Source organism: Podarcis cretensis, assembly GCF_951804945.1.
Source record: "Podarcis cretensis genome assembly, chromosome: 16".
NCBI lineage: Eukaryota > Metazoa > Chordata > Lepidosauria > Squamata > Lacertidae > Podarcis > Podarcis cretensis.
The window spans coordinates 35,294,209-35,311,059 of record NC_137186.1 but is presented as its reverse complement, the minus strand read 5'-3'; the positions used below and the strand labels follow the sequence as shown (position 1 = coordinate 35,311,059).

General features: G+C 44.0%; 1 protein-coding gene across 1 annotated transcript in view; it reads left to right on the top strand.

Annotated features, from left to right (window-relative positions):
* ULK1 (unc-51 like autophagy activating kinase 1) overlaps nt 1-16,851 on the top strand; it is a 112,071-nt gene that overhangs the window by 59,855 nt on the left and 35,365 nt on the right. Inside the window, exons 10-12 of the mRNA XM_079956516.1 lie at nt 3,789-3,871; nt 5,121-5,171; nt 16,044-16,132. Of these exons, the coding sequence (XP_079812642.1) occupies nt 3,789-3,871; nt 5,121-5,171; nt 16,044-16,132 (223 nt within the window). The remainder of the gene's footprint in view (nt 1-3,788; nt 3,872-5,120; nt 5,172-16,043; nt 16,133-16,851) is intronic.

The following is a 16,851-nucleotide window of genomic DNA, read 5'->3' as shown; positions in this document are numbered from 1 at the left end:
TATCAGCCGTTACCTATGTGCTAGTGTTAATTTCATTTATAAATCCTTTTTAAATGAGAACTCCCAAAATGAATTACACTATAATAAAACTGTTACATATATGAATCAGTTAAAACATTTGCACATATAAAAACCAACACTGAACCATTTATGCAATGCACTATTGCAAAGCATCAGGATAGTGTATAGCAGGGGTCAGCAATTTTTTTCAGCAGGGGCCTGGTCCACTGTCCCTCAGACCTTGTGGGGGGCCGGACTGTATTTTGAAAAAAAATATGAACAAATTCCTATGCCCCACAAATAACCCAGAGATGCATTTTAGATAAAAGGACACATTCTACTCATGTAAAAACCGCTGATTCCCAGACCGTCTGCAGGCCAGATTTAGAAGGCGATTGGGCCGGATCTGGCCCCCGGGCCTTAGTTTCCCTACCCATGGTGTACTGTATAGCAACATTAAAAAAAATGCAGTACAGAACTATCTTTAAAAGGACTGGCCTCTCAAGAAAATTTTAAATTGCTGCATAGGTCTGATGTCTGGTTTAGAAAGATGTCTGGAAGTCAAAAGTGATGAAGCTTGCCAAATCTTTGCTATAGAGGAGGTGCAGCACCTCTTAGGGCTGGGAACATTAAATGCATGATGTCTGGGTTACTTATTTCATAAAATTTATATATGAACAAGCTTCAAAGCAGTTTACAAAAAGAATAAAACAATAAAATTACTTGTAACAACTGTTTAAAACGTTCAAAAAAATGGCAATGAACTGAAGACACATCAAGATTCTAGATATCTGGGTATCTAAACAAAAAACGTTTTTAGCAGGCGCTGAAAATGGTACAGTGGAGGTGCATTCCTGATAGCTATAGGCGAGGCAGACTTCCATAACACAGGGAACAACCAGTATTCTGGTCTCAAGTTGCACAAGGCTTTCTACACCAACACAGTTTAAAACAGCAGTAGCGCACACAGAGTCCATTCAAATCCTATGCATGTTCCAACTGGGGAAAGGCCCTAGATTTTGGCAGGTGCCAAAATATGTTTACCGTTGTGTACAAACGCCGTGTATGAACCTGCTTGGGCTCAGGTTCAGGCATTGGTTTCACTGCATGGATAAAAAGTCCAAGTCTTCCTGTTTGGAATCCCAAGGGCTCCTATTCATCCACATTGGAAACTGTTAGCGGGACAGGATGCACAACATGTCTTGTGTTCTCTTGGGAAGGAAAAACTGCATTTGTGCCTTTCCATTGTGAGCCATTGTGGCTAGTTTTTGCAGAGAAGATAACAATCCGTGAAGCACCGTCTTACACCGTCTTACACTATTAGTCCCTCTAGCCAGCCTTCCAAATGTTGGTGGATTCCCCATCAGCCCCAGCCAGCCAGCATGGGTGATGGTCAGGGATGATGGGAGTTGTAGTCCAACAACCCATGGTGCGCCCCACATGTTCCTCATCCCTGTCTTGCACCAGCCCTATAAGGCAGGACAGGTATCCCTAAACTATTTATTGGTGGCTTGCATACAGCTACCAAAGAACTTGAGCAGGGGTAGAAATTTGAACTGAAGGCTTTCCTGGTTTTGCATCTCGTGATCTTAATATATCTGTGGTCTTGGAGAGGACAGGAGACAGTGAGATTATTACCAGCTTTCAACTATTTTCACTGAAAGGAACATCTTCATTCAGAGGCGGTGTGCTTCTGCTATACATAATGCTGGGATGCCATGCCCTGTTTGTGAAAGCAAGTAATGTATCATCAACAAAAGGACCAGGCAGCTAGTGATGCAAAATACCTTTTTTGTCTGCCACTCACAGTAAACCAGGGACTGGTGGCCTTTCATACATGGTTGGACTTCTACAAGCCCCAGCCAGTGTGGTCAAGGGTGATGGGAGCTGGGCTCTAGCAGCCTATGGAGGTTACTAGTTTTCCAGTCCTGCAGTATTTGAGCTAGGTGGAGAAATAGCCTGAGTTGTGAAAAATGCAGCTTCTGTGTTCCTGCAATGTTGGGACTTGATGGGATTTTTTTTTTACCTGATTTGGGAGACAGGTCTTAATCCCCCTGCCTTACCACCTGGCGTGTTTTTATGCAGCTGTCCTTAAGGAGGACCACGCAGCATTCAAAGTGCTCAGCACTTCCTGTCCTGACATTCCACGTGCCTGCAGCACTGCTTCTCACGTGAACATCCCAGCCAGCCAAGCTGGAAAATTCCTGTTTGTTGACCCGCCCGGATCAGACGTTACTTGCAGCTGCTGTTGCTTTATGATTTCTAGGAAGTGTCTGTAAGAGAGGGCTGTGGATTTCGTAGAAAACCTAGATCATTTTTCAGAAGGTGCCCCTGCACAACAGCTCCTGGGCAAGAGAGCTGTAAGGAATGTCCTGTAGTTTTCCATACTAGCCCTTTTCTTTCTTTCTTTCTTTCTTTCTTTCTTTCTCTCTCTCTCTCTCTCTCTCTCTCTCTCTCTCTCTCTTTCTTTCTTTCTTTCTTCCCTCCCTCCCTCCCTCCCTCCCTCCCTCCCTCTCGCATGTGTGCCCCCACCTTCGGTTTTACTGTTTTCCCCAGCATTGGAATTCAGCAGAAAGTTGATAGAGAGAGCAATTTGGAAATGCTTCCCAAATATTAGCCCATGGCACACAGTTGTTTACTTTGACATTTCTGAGTAGGCATCAATGTGGGGAGACAGGGCAAGCCTGCAAGAGACTGAGCCGTGCCAGGCTAAGTGGAGTAGTGTTAGTTTTAAAGATCTGGGATGTTTGCCGTGAATATGCCATTACCTGACCTGACCTCTCCAAGCAAACCTGGCAGGCGGCAGGCACCAAGTTGTGTACACAGCAAATGCCAAGACGGCCTGGTTTCGCCTGTGCAAGAATTTTAAAACTGCTCTGCCAGGTTTTTCCTTCCTCTGCCCCCTCCCTTCTCTCTTCTGAATGTGTCTCTGCCTGGTATATATTACCAGGATTGGCAGGGAGGGTGATCATTTTTGCTTTTTTCAAATTGCTGCTTCAAGTGTCACGAAAAAGGAAATGGGGGACACTTTGTGTTGAAATTGAACATGTTGGAAAGAAGGTTAGATGAAAACCTTCTCCTTGCAAAGCTAGTTTTTTGTGTGTGCAGGGACTAGTTCTGTTGACTGCAGGGAAGCTTAAGGTAGTTTGGTACCTGAATTGGAATAGTCCCTGTGGTTTCCAGTAGGGAAGGGTTAGCCAACATGGTGCCTCCAGATGATGTTGTATTCCATCTCCCATCTCTCCCAGCCAGCATAGCTAATGGAGTAAAAATGGCATTTTCCCTCAAGTTAGGCGACGGAGTAGCTTCTCTTTCATTCAGTTTCTCTATGGACAGCACTGAGCGAGATCCAGGCAACAAGGTTGTTGGATCCATCCCCACAGCAGGATAGAATATCAGGTTTTCTATGCCTTATAGATCCTTCTCCCTAAAAAAGATAGAGCCAAGTGCTTTTTCTTGAGATTATTAAGCAGTTGTAAAAGCTAATGCTTCCATTAAGCTTTTGGCTAAACTAGTTTCTCCTCACCCCATCTTGTTGCCTTTGATTTTCCCGTTTTTAATTAGCATCTGTCATTTGTGTGTTGTTTTATGACCATTCATTGTACTGCGTTTGATCTTGTAAAATACTTTGAATCTCTAGTAAGAGTAATATAAAAGTAGCTGGTTTTTTTAAAAAATAAAAACAACAACAACCTCTGTGGCACGATAGAAGATATGAGCTTTATGTGATGCTGACCTTTTCTCACTTTATTTCATTTCATTTCATTTCTTTCTTTTTTCTTTTTAAGCATTCCAAGGGAGACATCAGGCCACTTGAGGCAGCTGCTGCTAGGACTCTTGCAACGGAACCACAAGGACCGCATGGACTTTGGTAAGGAATTTCGCCTTCTGAGACACTTCGTAAGCAAGTCAGACCAGAACCACACCAAAGAAAGGGATGCCCTTTAATAAAATTGACTCTGCCCTTACACTTCAGACACACCGACTTTCACACTTTGGCTGTGCCCCCAGAGGGTTGACAAAAGCTCAGTGCACCCCTTTGCTTGAAGAAGGATTGTGGACCCTGTTTTAAGGTATCAGCATCTCGCATGGCAAAGTTTTGCTGATTGTTCTAGTCCTTCAAGTTTGATTCCGCCCCGCCCCTCCCCCAGCACCACTGATCCTTTGCAGACATCATGCTGTCAACCCCGGTTTAGTCCTAATTGGTTTGCCGTCTGTTATTCTTTCAGATTATAATTGTCAATGAAACTGGGCTTTAGATAACACCCCCCAAGCAGCTGGCCAAATCAAGGCCAGGGATTAACTGATCCCAGTTTTAATTGTACATTTATAGATGAAGCATGGCCGGATTTAGCAAAACCATTGTGATTTATTTATTTTTGAGGGGGGTGGGGTGGATATGGTCATTGTACTTTAAACTAATAGGGTGACCTAATAATGCCATTTTGTTGGGCGGTGGTAAGCTTCTGTCAACTGTCTGTCTGTGGGTTTTCCCAGGTGGCTGTAGGATGCCTCAAAGCAAGACACTCTGTGGTCTTGGAGGAGTAAAGACATGCCACTCCTGAATGTTGGTGCTGTCTTGCATTTAAGCCTTCCTTTGCCAACCTTGGGTCCACAGCTAAAGCTGGACTACAGCATCCACCATCCCTGACCATGGGCCATGCTTTCTGTGGCTGATGACAACTGTAGTCCAAACACATCCAGGGACCCAAGGCTGGGGAAGGCGGCTGAATTAAGGTCTAGCCTGGTAGCCACAGGCAAGAAGGAACTGCATGCAGGCTAGTGAGCAGGGTGGTAGAGGAGAAATACCGTGTTCAGCCCTCCCCAGATCAAGGTTGGAACCACAGTGAAGGGCAATAGGTTAAAAATCTTTTCTCAGGTCCTCTGTCCTGCACCTGATAGCTTGGCTCTTGAAGAAGATTGCCAGGACTGTTTTAAATGCTCTCAAGCTAGACTTGGCACATTACCCAAGAGCTTTTTGAGGGCTCAAAAGCAGGATACAAATCCTGCTTAAACAAGTAAGATAATTAAACATTGTTTGGTTTTTGGTTTTTTGCATGATTGAACTCGAACTTTGTAAAACATCGATATTTACATTTTCTTCCTTTTTCTTTCTTCAGATGAATTTTTCCATCACCCTTTCTTGGATGCAAGTGCCTCTATGAAAAAATGTAAGTTTGTTTTGTTATCTCAGTCTCTTTTTTGCAATACATACACGGACCTACGCTGTAGATTTCAGCTTGCACTGTGCAAGCTTAGAAGCACGTTATTGGTGGTACTCTCTTAGGCTCATTCGGGTATGATAAGAGGCAGCAGAACTTCCACAGCCCGACCATTCCATTCTGTAGATGGCTTGCTCTCTGCTAGAAGGCTGCCTCTCTTGAGAAGCAAATTGCACCTCCCAAATTTTCACACTTTTATTTTGTAACTTGACTAGGTGCTAACAAAATCTCAGCCTTCTAAAAACTGTGGGAGTAGCTTAGCTTTTTGGAGGGTGGGGTTTTTGTTACACTTCAAGGCCCTCTTTTGTGGGACAAAAGTATCCTTTCAACTGTGATAGCCAGCAAGTCAGTGAGACTTAAGCATCTTTATGAATTGGCACATATTATCTCTTGCAGTGCTTCAGAAACTGGCAGTTTTAATCATGTAGTTGAAATATGTAAATCCAATTCCCTTTGGCATTTTTAAAAGATATGTAATCACTGCATAGGAACAATGTTTTGGCACTGAGTTTGTCACATTAATTCTGTCTGGAGTTTTTTTACGATGATAAAGGGAGTCATGTCATCATGACTTTGTCTGGCCACTTTAGATTTAATCTTTATAATGGTGGTTTCTGCTTTTTGTTGAGCTCATTTTTGTGCCTGAAGTAATGGCTGTAGCATACACTGAAACAGGACAATCCATTCACTTATGAGGTCTAAGGGATGGAGAATTTTGCAGCTGTGGGTGGAAAGTGGAACAGTTTCAGAACTGAAAGTAAATAGAGGCTTTCTTACGTGTTGAGAATACATCTATATGGCACCTGAGAAGTTTCTTCCTAGGAGAGAGATTAAAAATTAAGAATTTCCCAAAGAACACATGCTATGATTTTTGCGGTAGAATAGATGCTTTGTATGCAAAAGGTCAAGGTTGAGTTTCCCACATGTTATCACTGAAAGAATCTTAGGGCACGAATCTGGGAGACCTTGGAAAGCCACTACCACTTTGAGAAGAAGCAGTATTTAGCTAGCCCCAACCAGATATCCTCCAGTTGTCTCAGAACTATAACTGTTGGCAATCGTGGGGCTAGATGAGGCTCATGGAAGCTATATTCCAAAGCATGTGGAGGGCACCAGGTTGGGGAAGAGGGGGCTTGATGAACCAGTAATCTGACTCTGTGTATAAAGTGGCTTTGTACAGTGAATTGCAGAACTTAAATCAGGCATGGGGTATGCTATAGCATAATCCATCTGCAACAGGATTAGTTCAAGGGTGGAGCTAGACATTATCTCGGCAAATATGTGGGTTCTGATGTAATAGGAATGTGTGGGGTGAGAACCACGTGCAAGACTGGGTCAATGGGGGCAGGGGGCTTTTACTTTTCCAATTCTCACCTGAAAAAGTGCCCCTTCACTGGAGCGGGTTCACCAAATAGTGTTTTTGGAACTGCGTAGTGATAGTTGTAGTGTGTGTGTGTGTGTGTGTGTGTGTGAGAGAGAGACAGAGAGAGAGAGAGACAGAGAGAGAGAGAAATTGCTATCATGGATCAATTATTTTATCAAGTCAGCCAGTCAGCACACGACAGGAGAGCCTGGGGACTTCTACATTCTGCTTTAAACCTGCCGTAAGCCTGCCACAAGGTGTCCTAACATTGGACGCCTGTAGGGAAACCTAAGCCTTGGGTCACCATTGCTTCGAAGCAGGAGAGTTATGATTTCATTCCCTGATCATAATTTTAAATAATACAATCCCCCCCCTCCCTTAACTATACTTAGGTGTCACTCCCACGGGCAGAAAAATATTCTCCTGGTTTAGGGGCGCTTCCAAGCCCTCCCGGTCCTTACCTACAACCGCAGTGTCACCCTGGGGGGAAGGCCACCATCGAAACCGGAAAGCGTTTTCCCGACTCAAGGGCACTTACAGACCTGCAGACTTCCCTGCTCCCACCACGGTACCCGAGTGGAGAAACATTTCTACGAAATCTGAGCCCCTTGCCAACCAGGAAGGATCATCTGCGCCCCAGGCAGCCTGGCAGCCACCGCGAACAGTACCGCCATCGGCTCCGGCGTTATGGAAGCCGAGCTGCAGCCCACGGGGATCCCCGCAGAAGCAAGAAAGGATTTTCTTGACTTGGCCTCCGTTTCCTTCGCTGCCAGCCTCCTCACAACCGCTGCGTGGGGTGACCCCGCCAAAACGGCCAAGCCAAGAGAGGCAGAGAAGGGCTCCCATCTTCCGGCCACTGTCTCCTGCATCGTCCAGCCCACTGCCTTGGGACACTGGTCCCATGAGACGCCCATGCCAACAGGCGCTTGCACGCCCCAGGTCACGGCACAGCTACATCTGGGTGTGAATCGGGAAGAAAGCTCATCAGGTCACAGCCTTCAGCCAGAAAAGAAAACTATGCTGCACAACCAAACTGAGAAGAAAAGCTCAAGTTTTTCATCTTTTGGTGCTTGGTATACGAGAGGGCTTTTGTCCGGAGGCTTGTAATCATGTACTTCAGTCCTAATACTTGCCTGTAGGGGCCTCAGGCCCAGTTCATAAACAATAGTAATATGGTAGTCGGTCGAATACCAGAATGCAGCTGATCATGTGACTCCAGCAGTGTTCAGTTGTGTCCAAGTTATTCATGCTTAGGGTAGACATGACTAACTTAGGTCCATTAATTTCAGTGGGTCCACTCTAAAAGTTAGTTGGATGTAACCCACGTTCCTCCATTCCCTCATCATCACACCTGGACAGGCCCTCCAAAGATTTGTGGTGTTAGGTTTGAAAGGCTCCAGATCCATGTGGCGAGTGACTCTTGTGTGGTGAGTGGCTGCCATGTTGCTGCTTGTGTGTGTGCATTAATCAGGACTCTCGAGAGGAGAACCAGCAAGCTGAAGGTGCCTAGAGATCTCAGTTTTTAGGGGAACCATTTTGAGGAAAGAGGTGGCCTCTTCATCCTCATCCTCTGATTTCTTGTTACCTGTGATGTGATGGATAAATGACAGGAGCAGCTCGCTTGTGCTTCTTTTAAGAGTCTTATTCATACGATTCCCCGAGCACTTGCTTTATCTGTGGCAGTTTGCCTGGTCTCCTGGTGGTGTTATTGGAAGACACCATCGCTCAGTTAGTGCACAATGCAGACAGCTCTCTAGTGAGAAGGGTGTCAGGACAGGAAAATATCTCTGTGAGACCTTGGAGAAATATTTGTCAGGATAGATGCAATGGAGCTGGTTGAAACCAATGAGCTTGGCAACAGAGAATGTATTGCGTTGATCATGTTACCTTCCACCAAGATATGGTCAGTAGTTTCTGCCTCATACAATTCTCTCTTTCCTTGATTTTTTTTTTTTTTTAATCTTCCTTGGCCTGCCCAATAATGAAATGGGGCATGGTGCAAGTTCTTTATCTTACCTTAGCATTACCGAGTTTTTTTGGATGCCTTCATTCTGTTATCTGGAAGCTTTTTATATATATGTTTGTTCCAGTTTTATTTATTTATAGCCTATTTATATGCTTTGTTCCTATTTTTTTCTATTTATATATATATCTGTAAAGTGAGACATCTGTATTTCTGAATTATGAAAAATAAATATTTTTCTAAAAACGAAACTGTATAACTTGGGTAGAAGTGTTTGTATTTTGCCATAAAAGTTGTGTAGTGGATTTCCTCCCCCCGCCCCCACAAAATTAATGATAACTAATGATATTGCATGGCAACAATAACCTGTGTGGGGTCATATTGGTGGTACCGGCAGTACCACCACTAGCGGCTTAGCGCTATTAGCGGCTTAGGGGCTTAGCGGATCAGCTGATAAGCGGCTTAGCGGATCAGCTGTTAAGCGGCTTAGCGGATCAGCTCATAAGCGGCTTAGCGGATCAGCTGTTAAGCGGCTTAGCGGATCAGCTGTTAAGCGGCTTAGCGGATCAGCTGATAAGCGGCTTAGCGGCTTAGAAAAGGGGGGGGGGGAACCCGCAGGAACTCGCAAGACATTTTCGTCTTGCGAAGCAAGCCCATAGGAAATTCGTTTTGCGAAGCACCTCCAAAACGGAAAACCCTTTCGTCTAGCGGGTTTTCCGTCTTGCGGGGCACCACTGTACTGTGATTCTACCTACCAGATAGGCTTCCATATCAAATCAGTAGAAAGTGCATTGGAACTGATTGGAACCCCTTTAAAATACCTCTGTGTGTGTGTCTCGCCCCACCCCACTATCACTTTATAAATTCACCAATGTAATTGTTGCTTAATGTAGAGCCCTTCACTAGGCCAGAACCACCGCAGCTCAACAATTCAGCTGTGGTGTTGTTCATCTACTAAGGAAGATTTCTCCCCCAAGTGAGCTGTGCTGCATTTTTAGAACAGACTGTGGTGGAGAGAGCTGGGACCTAATCTTTCTCAATTAAGCAAGGACTTGGAGACTCATCAGGCCTCCATTTGCAAGGAGAGGAATTATATAGGTAATCTGAAGATTTGTGGGTGGAGACATCTAATTCAAGTTTAATATCACTGTCTCTCCAGGCTCAAGGTGAAATAATCAGGTTGGTGGAGCTAGTTTCTTTTAAAGGGTGCCAGATCTTCACCTAGAGACCTTTTAGAGTGCTTTATTTTATTTTTATTTTTTATAAATATTTATTGAGATTTTTTTAAATACAAAATGCAAAAATGATAAACAATATAACATGTATCATGACACATTTTTCAAAACTTCTTTGGACTCCCTCACGTCTCCCACTCCCACTTACATCATTGTAAATTTTTTCCAGCAATTTATCATCTTATTTATATTCTTAAATCTTATTCAATTAGTTTAATCTAATCTCCAAAAGTTTTATGTTTTCCTCAATCTCACTTATCGTCAAATTCAAATCTAATTCAATGGTAGGCAATTATTTATGATCTAGCATCCTTCTTAGCATTCGACCAAATTACAATACTTTTGTAAATAAATCTTGAATTTCTTCCAGTCTTCTTCAACCCTCTCTTCTCCCAGGTCTCGAATTCTACCAGTCATCTCGGCCAGTTGCATATAGTCCATCAGCTGCATCTGCCACTCTTCCAGTGTGGGTAGATCTTGAGTTTTCCAGCTCTTTTAGAGTGCTTTAAGGAATCAAGGCAGGAGACACCAGCTATCCCCTCTGTCTCATTGCTCCACCGATCCCTTTGCCCCTCTCTCCCCACACCTGCTTAGGGGCAAAAATAATAATCTTGTTCATCTCCTGTTCCAGCCTCTCTCCACATGCTACTTCCTTTGATTCACCAGACTTATTCCTGTTTTGCCCAGACTCTCGCTTTTGCTGAGTCCTACTTTTTGCCTCTTGCTTGGCACTGAACGCCCTGGACTACTTTCTTCAGCCTGGCAGAGGATTTTCCTTTGCGATCATCTGCAGTGTTGCAGAGTCATATGCAACATGAATCCTCCAGTCCTAGGGAACCCTGGCAGAGGTCGAGTGTGTGTGTGAGCTCCTGCAGTTGTGCTTGTGAATGGCCCCTGCCCAGAGGAATATGTAACCCTGCTCCTTTATACAAAAGCAGTTCCCTGGATGGTGCCCCATCTATATCCATATGTACTTGCAGTGTAAATAGTTTGGCAGTCGTAATGAGAGATTCGTCAATGCTGTGTGGATTTGTGAGTCCTGGCTGAGATACCAGCAAAGTCTTTTTTTTTTTTATATAATATTTATTACTTTTAAAACTTACAAAAAAGAAAGAGAAGAAAAAAGAAAAAAAGAAAAAAGACAAGAAAGAAAAAAAAACAATACAATACAATATATAAACAATACAAAACACAACATTGACACATTGACCTGAACAAAACAAAACAAAAACAATTTAAAAACATACATCATACCATTTCAGTACTCTATCTTTCATACCCTTGTTTCACCAACCTCCTCTCACCTCCCTTTTTGTATTCCACTTCTATTAATTGTTTCAGCAATTCCTTTCCATCTTTCTCTATTTTCTGTCATATAAATATCTTAACTTATTTTTACCCTTATTTTCCATTAATACTATAATGCTTATTTATGCTTAACTCCTTATAACATTTCTACTAAAGCCATAAGATTTCATTCCAACATTTTTCTAACACTCAATAATTTTACAATATTTCTATTTCTAAAAATAAACTTTAAACTTTTTCCAATCTTCTTCCACCATCTCTTCTCCCTGGTCTCGGATACTGCCAGTCATTCGTCAATTCATCAACCTGGTGATCTTCTGTCCGAGGCTCTTAACTCTTTTCCAAGTCCCTTCTGCAGGTCTTCATATTTATACATGCACTTTACTTTGTCTTCTACTGATCTTGTTCTTATTTTCCTTCCTTTGATGCTGAAGAGCAGATCTCGGGGAAGCTCCAACCTAGCAATGCTTTTATTCCTTCTCGACAGGTCAGCCAAATCTCCATGGTTAAATCTAAAATCCATAAGGTATTTCAGGACATGTTTCAAAATTCCTCCAAATCCAAAGGCCCCCACAGCTCCAATCTCCTCACGACCCAAGTCCAAATCCCAAAGGTCAGTAAATCCCTGCATGAAGGGATCTATCCAACTTTCCTTCTCCAGTCCAGGCAGGGCTCCGATCCTCAAAATCTGACTTTTTCTAAATTCATTCATAAAAGGCCTCAACTTATAGTCCTCTGTAAGGCTGGGGCTCCCACTTGTATTACTTTAGGTTCAACAACAACAACTTTCTCCTTCGCCTTCTCGACAATTTGCCCTGTCAAAGTAGATTCCTGTATCAGATCCTGAATAATTTCTGTATTGATGTTCACTTTTTGTCCCAAATTAATCACTTTTTGTCCCAAGTTATCAATTTTAGTAGTCATAACATCTGTCTTCTTGTGGAGTTGTTCCAACGAGTGACTTATCTTGCATAATGCAATCACTAAAGCTTCTTCTGTCAACATTCTCAAATAGTCCAAGGTCAATCCCTGATTCTCATAGTCTCTTATCTTGCAGCTGGTTCCCCCAGCTCAGCTCTTATAAGTTTCAAAGGCTCCCTCTAGAGGGAAACAGTTTCTATTTGTGTCAGTCCTTTTAAGCACAGTTCAAACAGTAAATATAGTTTCAATTTTCAGTTACTTTTCCTCCTTTTTAAATGCAGAAGAGGACAATGGAAACAATATATTTCTCTTATTTAGCTAACTGTCAAGATACGTTCTATTCACAGCCAATGAACTTCAAAACGTCAATCTTACTGGCAGCCCCTTTCCAGGTTCAGAGCGGTGGTGATTTAATTTTCATCACTCTCTCCTACAGGCTTGCGCGATCCAAAATTTTTCCCTCTTCTCCTGCTTCCAAGGGGGGTTTAATAGTTTTAATCGATGGAAGTTTAATCCTTTGCGGAAGACTTTCCAAGACCTTAGCTTGCAGTGTCTTTGCTTCAATCTATTTACAAAAGGGGAAGGCGGACTTCCTGTTTGAAACCTTCCCATTTCGGTGCCAAATTAAGACATTTATAGATCCAATTTTCTGTTCTACTCATGGGTAGTTGTTTAAAATCGAATTGTCCACAGGAAAAAGTCAGCGCTCTCCGGCAACAACAATGCGGCTTCACTCCGTGAAAGAAGCAATCAATTCGAAGCACCGCGCCTCTCATCCCACGTCACTCCGGATCCCCGAAACCGGGTCTCCCCGCGAGTAGGGGAGGCGCAAAAGGTGCCAGCCGAATCCCAGGTTCACAGGCTTCTCCTGCCTGTGATTTTTAGTGGGTCTCCGCCTTCGCTGTGGCAGCCAGACCCTGTTTCCAGGGAGTAAATTCCTCCCAATCAGAGGAATTCTGCCATTGCCAGAGGCGCTAACCTGGAAGTTGAGATACCAGCAAGTCTATGCTGAATTCCCCTTAAGATTTGGGTGGGAATAGCAAGATGATTTTTGTATAGACGTGGTTTGTCATGCACTGTCTGTGCTGCAGTTTGTGTAGCGGAGTGCTGGGCCTCCATTGCTTCATCATGCACACGCGATGAGGCAAGTGCTCCGTATGCAATCATGCAAGTATGAAATCTTCAAGCACTTGGTTCCCCACCACCACACATGAGTGTCACTGAAAGCAGAAGTTCTTGCCACCACATAGGAAGGAACTTACCCTATTAATTATTTTGGCCATCTAGTCTTAAGACTGTCTGTTTGGTCCAGCAGTGACTTTGTAGAACCTCCAGAGGAGGCTGTTCTCATCACCCAGTACCTCATATTGTTTTAACTAGCGATTTCGGGGACTGGAGCTCAGGTGTTTGGCATGCAAAGCATGAGCTCTACCTCTAAGCTCTGGCCCCCTCCCCTGTTCTCTTCTTTTAATTTTTTAAAAAATAATTTTCCATTTCAAATTTTCACATTCAAGCCAAAAGATAACCATACGATAGTCATTGACTTCCCTTCCCCGCCCCCCTTCCATGGTTCATTTTAGTTACCCATTGCTACTGCATATCCTGATTAATCCCTCTTTCCCTTTCTGAGCATATATCATCCAGGCTTGCATAGACAAAAATCCTGCTTTGTTTTCTCCTTCCCTTGCAGTGTACAAATAATTCCCTCTCTCTTTTTATTATTGGGTTATCCCATTGGTTTCCTCACACCAATCCAACCAGTGCCTTACCTCAGAATGGTGCTTGTCTGCCAAAATATGCTAAGCGCAGGCAGTCAAAACATGGTTTCACAGGGCAAGTGAACACCTGGCTGTTAAAATATCAGCAATATGATGTCATTTTATGGTAGTCCCCAGGGATGTTTTCATTAATTAAATATGTTTTGACTTTACTGAGAACATTTTTCTTCTGTGTGCAACCACCATCGTCTTAGCCTTCTAGTTATCAGCTGGAGAAAAGTACATCATCTCATTCTTTTGGAGTAATAGAAGCTATAGCTGGACAGTAATTTTCCTGTTGCTGTTGTACAGAGAGAGAGAAAACAGCTGCAGCTGGGGTGTGTTAATTAATTACAGCTTTACACCCTTCAAAATTAATTATAGCCTTCCACCCTTCAAAACAAATAGCAATGCTTTAAAACATTTTTCACACATGATGTGAAAATTCAGAATCAATCAATTTCACTGTGCTCCAGCGCTCAGTTTTCTTTATATTTTCTCTCACGCTTTATTTATTTAATTGAAAGTATTCCAGTTCTGTTTTTCTGCATCAATGTGATTTACTCAAGGCAGCTCAGAAATGATTTTAAAAACAAACAAACAAACCATCATTGAATGCCTACAAAACCCAACCCAACCCAAAACACAGAAAGAGACCGGCAGATAATAAATTCTTCAAATTGTGTGAAGAACCAGACACAGTGCTTGAGATACCTCTGAAATGTCTGATAGTGGTAGGAAGCCTGCCAAACAATATCTGTCTATCTTTTCCCCACCCTCTCTTTTGCTTGGAATGTCATTGGAGGAAGCCATACCGATAGCTCTAGGGCAGGGATGAGAACTTCACCACAGTTCTCCATGCGCTGGTAACTTCATGGGTGGATACCTGCAATGCTCTCCATGTTGAGCTACCTTGGGGCTGACCCAGAGGGAGCAGGTGGGGCAGGACACCATAGCCAGGTTGCTTGTGAAGGCCAGCTGCCACCAGGATGCAGCACCTCAAAGGCTGCAGGATTTGCACTGTTTGCCCGTCCTCTACTGGGCCAAGTTCAAGCATTTTGGTACTAAGACTCTAAACAGCTCAGGATCAGATTTCTTAAGAGACCACCTTATCCATCACTGCAGTTGCTTCTCCTGCAACTTCCAAAGAAATTGGAAGCTCACTCTGCAGTAACTTGGAGAAGTGCTTTTAGTGTTGCTGCCCTTGTTCTGTGGAACAGCATTCCTGCTGAGATACAACAGATGCCCATTATCTGCCCTTTCTGGAAGCTACCGAAGGCATTTTTTGTTCTAGCAGCTTTCCCAACAGTATAACTAGGTTTCTGCCATGGATGTATTTGGTGTTGTTCAGAAATTTATCTGCTGCTGTTTATTTATTCTTTTGGTGGTGTTTAACTGTTTTCAGCTGGTTCTGCTGCATTTGGTACATTGCCTTGTGTAAGGTGATCGATAAATTAGAATAAGTTGTGACCCTCCAGATATTGCTGGACTCCAGCTCCCAGAGGTTGGGAACAATGGGGGTTTGAGTCCCAACAAGATCTGGAGGACTCCAGATTATCTGGGTAAGGAATTCCAAAGGGCATTTAGGGAAGGCTCCGTCAAGTGTACTTGACCACTGTCTGCATTATTTCGGACCCTGCGCTTTGGCTCTGAGGACTTTCGGAGGGGCTTCCAATTCAAAACTGCCAACCACATCCTAAAAAATACTTAAAGCAACAACACCGCAAGAATCTGTGCATGAGGACGGAGAAAGGACTCCTGGTTCTTTAAGAAATAAAGTAGACCTGAGTCATGCCACTGTTGCGGTGCTGCAACAAAAGAAGTTGTTTGCGTTCTAGAAGGCAGACAGCAGGTTGGGCCAATCTTGTGCCCTCCAAACGTTGTTGGACTGCACTCCCCCCCACCCGACCATTGGCCATGCTAGCTGGGGCTGATGGGAGCTGGGAGCCCATTGACTACCCCTGACAGAGATCAAAGGCATTTAGAAGCCAGAAAATGGTGCCTCAGACTTCAGAATCTGCTGCGGGGTGAAATAAATGACAGCTTCATAGACAGGGGGCAAGCGAAAGAGCACCTGCCACATGCAGTTGCACTGAATGCCAACTTGTTTCTCCCTCCCCCTCTTCCCTGCCTCAGTTCAGTGACATCGCCTGGCACCTGAGGTAAATCCGTTAGCGTGAGGAAGCCAAGAAAGCTGTTCTAATCCCGCTGTTGACAACCTAGAAAGCATGACCTTTCTTTCTTCTCTCCCCTCCCCCTGCCCTCTTTCTTCAGCTGCTTCTGTGCCAATGCCTTCTTATCCGAGCTCTGGGTCTGGGAGTTCGTCCAGCAGCTCTTCCACGTCCCATCTCGCATCTCCTCCCGTAAGTACAATGCACGCCTCTTGAGCGCTGTTGGTTTTCCTCCTCCCTCTTGTTTACCACTGGGTCGTTCTGGTGGCTGCTGGCGACGTCCTCCTCCGGGTGCCCACCACGCTGCCAGTCAACCGTGCAGGGTGGCATTTTCAAGGGAGAGAACCATCTTAAGTGGTGTGTGGCAGATCCCAAGTCAGCCCACATCAGAAGCACTCAGATCGAAGGCTCGTCTAGTCTAGCATCCTGCTTCCTCACAATGACCGGCCCAGATGCCTCCCGAAAGCCCACAAACAGGGCATGAGCACAGCAGCTCTCTGCCCACTTGGCACCCCCAGCAGTCTGTATTCAGATGCAGGCTGCCTCTGGACCCTGGAGGCAGCATATGGGTAGCCTTATCCTCTATGAATATGTCTAATCCCCTTTTAAAGCCACCTTAGTTTGTGGACTTTATCACATCTTATGGAAGTAGATTCCACAATATAACTGTGCACTGGGGTGGGGTGGGGTGGGGAGGAAGAGCCCCTCCTTTCTATCTCTTTGGTCTGCCCTGAATCTTGCTCTATTCAGTTTCATTGGGTGAACCTGGGTTCTGGAGAGAGGAAAAACTAGTTCGCTTATTCCATTTTCTCCGTATTGTGCATCAATTTCTAAACCTCTATCATGTCCTCCTTTGCTCACTTCAAAAACAAACCCAAAAACTCCTCCTAAGGGAGTTATTGCACCTCTTC